The 6,000-nt window shown below is 37.1% G+C and overlaps 1 protein-coding gene across 2 annotated transcripts in view; it reads left to right on the forward strand.

Moving 5' to 3' along the window:
• Positions 1-4,972, forward strand: part of tmem161b (transmembrane protein 161B) — a 28,404-nt gene extending 23,432 nt beyond the window's left edge. For both annotated transcript variants that reach the window (XM_066711877.1, XM_066711878.1), the window contains exon 12: positions 1,668-4,972. In XM_066711877.1, coding sequence (XP_066567974.1) covers positions 1,668-1,945 — 278 coding nt within the window. In that variant the 3' untranslated portion in view covers positions 1,946-4,972. The remainder of the gene's footprint in view (positions 1-1,667) is intronic.
• Positions 4,973-6,000: the final 1,028 nt, after the last annotated feature.

Below are 6,000 nucleotides of genomic sequence, written 5' to 3' on the forward strand. Positions count from 1 at the left end.
GCCCAGAAGCCCAAATCCCTACATCTCTGGCGCTCTTGTGTCATGCTCATGGATAATTATAGGTTTATTATATTAATTAATGCACCCCAATATATGATAAACTGTAACTGGTGGGTAGATGTTTTGTCAAGCTAATGCAATTGCCCTCCATCTTGTGTTCTTGCAGTTATTAGATTTGTTACCAAGTGGCTGTATTTCAGGTTGGTTGCGAAAGCTGCAGATAAGCACTTTAGCAGGAAGTAGAGCCATGAAAATTACGCAGACCGATTCTAAAAGGTGTCAGCAAGGGTATACCTTCAGTCCAAAGTGAATTAACATACAGATTAAAAAGAAAATATGATAGATATGTATTTTATATGCTAAATATCATTAATTTGTTGACACACAAGGCATTTGCATACATTTAAAATTGCAGATATTTAAGTTGCAGGGTTGTACACTCATTCTTACCTGGATTGAGTTAAAACTCATCTGAATTGGTGCACCAGTACACCTGCAAGTCAAACAAAATGGTTTTACTGGGTATTGATTCTACTGAAATTATTTTTTACCACATTTTAAGCGATTCTCTTCTTCCCACCTGCTACAGTTATGGCAATCTTAAATATTGCAAATATTATTGCCGTCTCCCAAAACCTTCCTGTATATCTAAGCTGTAATAGTGTCTATAAAAAGAAATGCTTTCCTTTGCGTTTGAGCTGAAAGAAGGTTATAGTATTTTTGTGTCTAGAGAGTGCAGAAAATGTGCATCTCCCCTAAGTTGTACCAGATTTGATCTCCTGCCTGTGTAAGCTGGACACTTCTAGAACTTTAATTGTAGAGTTCAGCATAGTTCAGTTCTGACTCCTGTTAAACTTAAAATAATCATTTTCTTCTAGAACCTTCATTTAAAACTTAATCAATTAAATGAACTCCAGAGAAGACTTGAGTGAAAGTAGTAGCTTTTGTACATTGTAGACTTCCAGGTGTCTAAGCTAAAAATGAAGTGGATGTGAAATATTGAGCGTTAAGATATTTAATACTGCTGCTGATGATCTTAAGGTTACTCTTTTAAATGTGTAGGGTAAGGCAAAACCCAAAGCACTTCAGCATCCACTTGCCACCCTAGAATTGAGCACAAATGTGGGCATACAGACTTTCACTCCTCTTCGATGTGCTTCAATACTCTCGGGATGCCTGGGAAGATGTTGGCAGAACTTTAAGCAGCTGGCCTTGTTTGGAAATTCTCTCGAGCAGGTCACAAAGCATGCAAAGTAGTCTTTTGGTTTGACCTGAGCAGACCAAGTCTTCACAGGGTGCCAAAAAGGACAATAGCTCTCTAGAAGTGGAGCATTAAAGTAGAACACTTGGCCTGGAGGAAAGCAGGAGAGAGAGCATTTGCAGCAGTTTTACCTAAATAAAGAAACAAAGCGCTGATGCTTGCAAGCAGCTATAAGTTGACTTTGAAGAACCTTTGCAGAGAAACTAAACTACTCCTCTGCAGTATTGAGTACAGATGGCGATGGGTTGAGCTAAATTAGTGTTGGAGTAAATTAAAGTCAATAATGTGATTTTGGGTAAATGTGCTCTGGGTGCATCCTCATGTCTTGTAAATGTTTTACAGACTTTTAAAATGTCTTTCTTCTCAGCCATGCTTTAAAACTCTAACCTAGACCTTTCCCCCACAGGTGGCCACTCCTGGGGCGTGTACACCGAGCCCGAATCACCCTCTCCCTTACTGACAGACTCTGACCCTTCAGCCCCAAGTCCCGAGCTGCTTGCTGCTCAGGCACGGCCCCAGGCCTCGATGGCCCACATCACCACTACGCTGGGGGGCCTCAGGAACGTTTTCACTCCTCTGCTCTTTCGTGGGCTCCTCTCGTTCCTCACCTGGTGGATCGCTGCCTGCCTCTTCTCCACCAGCCTCTTCGGGCTTTTCTATCACCAGTATCTTACAGCAGCATAGGAGCACGGCCGGGAGAGCTCGTCCGCACAGCTCGACCCCAGGGGACAGACGCACACTTTTAATGAGAGCGAAAGACGCACACAGACCATATCAGCAGAGTGCTTCCTATTATTTTTTCTATTCAGATGGATAAATGGATCATTACTAAAATTTTAAAAAAATATTCGAATTACACGGATGACCTTATCTCTGTAGTGTGAGAGGAAGGTAACCATGCTGATTTCTTAAGGAACTTGTGATCTTAACAAGTGAGAAAAAAAAAAGGTCATCGCAATTTGGCCTTCGTGGTTTGATACTGCCTGCGGTGGGTGGGGTGGGAAACTAAGGTTTGAACACTTGAGACTGTTAGGATAACTTTCAGATACTGAACGGGTGTATATTCATGGAATGCGAACTTTTTTTTTTTATATATGTATATATATATACACATTTGTTTGTTTCTGTAGAAACTGAGCCATATTTAACAAAGGTAGTATATATATATAATATTTGTGTCATTACCTTCAGCTTTGTGAGGGAAACTTCCAACAGGACTGGAGATTAATACTACTGTATATTACAGTAAAGTGCGATGGCTGGATTATGGATGTGAATGAGCGTGATTGTGATTCATGATTTTTATTTAGGTGTATGCAAGCACGAGCAATGCTGGTCGTAGCAATGTTGGCAAAGTCTGTAAAAGTGACTTCATTGCATTTGCCCCCCCGGTTCCTTTCCAAATGTGGTTTATCAGTTTCTTTAATCAACATGTAGTGCTGATATACTTCATGTCTTAATCTAGTCTTGTCTGGTTGTTATTGTTCTCTGATTCTTATAAACATACTTTAACTTTTTAAATCAAGGGATGCTTCAGTGGTTTTTATAAGAGGTGCCAAGTTTTAGGATGTCTCCCCTTTTGGATTGAATTATAAATTATGTACTGAATCATTAGCTGCTGCTAAAGTCCTCGTCTAAGACTGAGGATACATTTTTTTTTTTTTTTTGTTAATTTAATCTCCGTTAGGATGTTCTATAGCTTTGATGAACTAAAATGTCAGAGTTGCGCTGCCTATACATAATCTCCCTTTAATGACAACTTCTGGTGTTTCAGTTCTGCATTGCAGTTGTTAACATATTTTAGGTTTTGTAAGGGTGTGTGAATGTTGTATATTTATGTTGGATTATTAAATCTATTATTAAGTAATGGATTCTACTTTTGGAATTCCACAGAGTTTCATTCAGAATTGTCTGTGAAATGCTTTTCATTGAACCAGAAAATTCATATTTTTTAAATGGCTCCCCTTACAGGCTCTTACAAGATTAAAGTTAGTTTTAAAGTCACTGAAATCCATTTTTTTTTTTTTTTAAATTTGTATGACTAATATGGTTCTATTAGTCATAACAAACATCTGAAACTTTTTTTTATTACTAATATGGTATTGGTGGCTACAATGCTGAATTTAAAGTTGATTACTTTAATCATGTCACTTCATTCGGTTTGTGTACAGAAATAGTTGCACTCATCCAATTATTTAGTTTTTGTTTGCTGGTGTGAATTGAGAAATGTGTGGAGATGTACATCCTGACTTTTTATTTTATTGTATTAGTACTTCTGAAATATGAATAACTTTGTTTGGCACTGTGTATGTATCACAGGAACATTCCAACCCCTTCACAGTACTTCAGACAAAGCCAGCCTGGTACTGAAACGGCCCGCTGTCATTTCAACCACAGAACAACCTGCACTGCATATTGTAGGAACGTCTTACAGTATTTGTGATTGTTTTAATTTGCATCTGTCAGTAAATTGGCATTCGGGTGGTTTTAAAACAATCGTACAGTATTTGAGTAGCTTTTTCAGGTATATTAAAATAATGGTCATTATGAAGACATACTAGATAGGTTAATCCTCTCTGACCCATTGAGTTTTAGAAACGGTCTGTAAGCTGTCATCTGCATTTTAATGGGACAAATGATATTAGCTTTGCAGAACTTCCCAGACCAAGAGCTCCTATATTCATACAATATAGATCTTGGCGTGTCTGACTAATGTATATTCTAGATACGTGGGTAATAGGATATGTTCTTGTATTATTTTTTTAATCTCAAAGATTCTAAATAAATAATTTGTTTATACTAGTAAAGGCTGGTATAATTAATTGGTTTTCAGCTGGTTTCTTGCCAACTTCATAGTCTTCAGTGTAAACAAATAAAGATTAAACAAATTAAAGACGTGTCTCCAGTTCTCTTGGCGACGTGTATATGATTGTCAGCTGGTTTCACAGACCTCGATTAGCACTAATCTTGCAGTACCCTGCCTAAATTAAGTGGCTAGTCCAAGCCCAGTATTAATGTGTGTGTGAAACCAGTCCTATATTTTCAGCATGATTTTGGAGAGGAACGCGAAAAAAAACACATCTGCCGTTTGTATTTTTTTAATTTCCCATTACTTCGTGACTGTTTTGATCAGATGCTTTCAGTCAACAACCTTAGAAAGTATGTCGCAATGCTGTTTTTATGCAGAAGCCATTTTTTTACTGTGTGAAATGCTTTTTGAAGGTTTAAATGTGTTAATGTCACATTTTGTTTTCCTTAACATTGGCTGTACAGTACTGAATGTTTTTTTAAATTTATTTCCTGTGTGTTTCCAGCAATCAAACTAATCTCCTAATTTTCTTTGTCGTTAATTTATTAATATTCTAATCTTGATCAAATGTATCAGTATAACCCTGGTTCTGTCCAAAGGTCTTCAGGTTCACACACCAATCCTTGAAGGCATGAAGCCAAACATTTTGGGAAAAATTGCATGAGGGTCAGGACTGTGAATTTAGATCAATACCCAAACAGTTTTTATTTATATATTTATTTTGTATGCTTTTAATGTTGGGGCGGGGGGCGATATAATTACTGAGCTCTCTAGTCTGTAAGGACTTTGAAAAGCTGTTGGGAGCAGCCATTTCTAACCATGAACGTTATTTTCCGTGTGATGAAGGACTCCTTATGGGGCTACTTTTGTGTGGGTACTGTAAATAAAGGCATGTAACTGCATTTCTTGGGTGTGTGTTGAAATCCATGTGTGGACAGGTAAACACTTCCTGCTGTACCACATATACATACAGGTTGAGAATAACATAATGGGACAAGATGGACTTTGAATCCGTAAAGTATTTCTCTGCAGATTTGACTGCTTCAGGATTCTCTGCCTTTTGTATTGTCCTTGACCAATTCTGTCGACACAAATACATATTTTTACTGCACAGCAAAAGCAATATAGTAAATGAAATCTAAGATTCCACAGAATGTATCATTTCCATTTTTAGAAATCTAGGAATGCACGTTCAATTTCACCCAATAGTAATTCATGATTTTTATTTTACATTTGCATTTTGTTAGTTCATTATCTGTCTTGTTGTGATGAAGGTGGTACAGATAGTGTGCTTAGTGGTTTAATGGTGATCGTTAAATTTGACCAGGTCTCCATATTTCCCTCGATGTACTTCAGAATCCAGCAATAATCGAATTGTGAAATACACCTTGGTGAATGAACTTTGATTATGGCATTTAACTCTTTTTAAAGTTTGAAATTTGAATTGTGGGGCTTTTAATTAGGTCCGCTTGATGTAACGAGGGATATAAAGACTGATTTTTGTAAAATGTAGCTGTCAAAATGTGTGAAATCTACAGAACATAAAAAGGGTTGAGTTAATAGGATTTAAAGCCTATTTCTGCTTCTGCCTTTGATTTTACATTGTTAAACACATGTTGCATTTTGTGTTTCATCAAAAAAGCAGCTTCTTTTGAATATGTTGCTGGGGTCGCAGGATGCGGAGCTTTTATTTCACTGCAAGGAATACAGAATCAGGGCTTGTGTGAACTCTAGTTTCAAAGATTATAATTGTTAAAAATGAATAATCAATCTAGTTGTAAAGTACTGCAGATCTTAAACAAATCAAAATGAAGTCAATTAAAGGGAAGAGCAAGTTTTTATCTGTCAGGTTTGGTGAAACAGCAAATAAACTCCTGTAACCAGACGTTTTCTCTATCACAGGCAAGACACCATAATGTTTATTTCATCC

Source organism: Amia ocellicauda, chromosome 8 (genome assembly GCF_036373705.1).
Source record: "Amia ocellicauda isolate fAmiCal2 chromosome 8, fAmiCal2.hap1, whole genome shotgun sequence".
Lineage (NCBI taxonomy): Eukaryota > Metazoa > Chordata > Actinopteri > Amiiformes > Amiidae > Amia > Amia ocellicauda.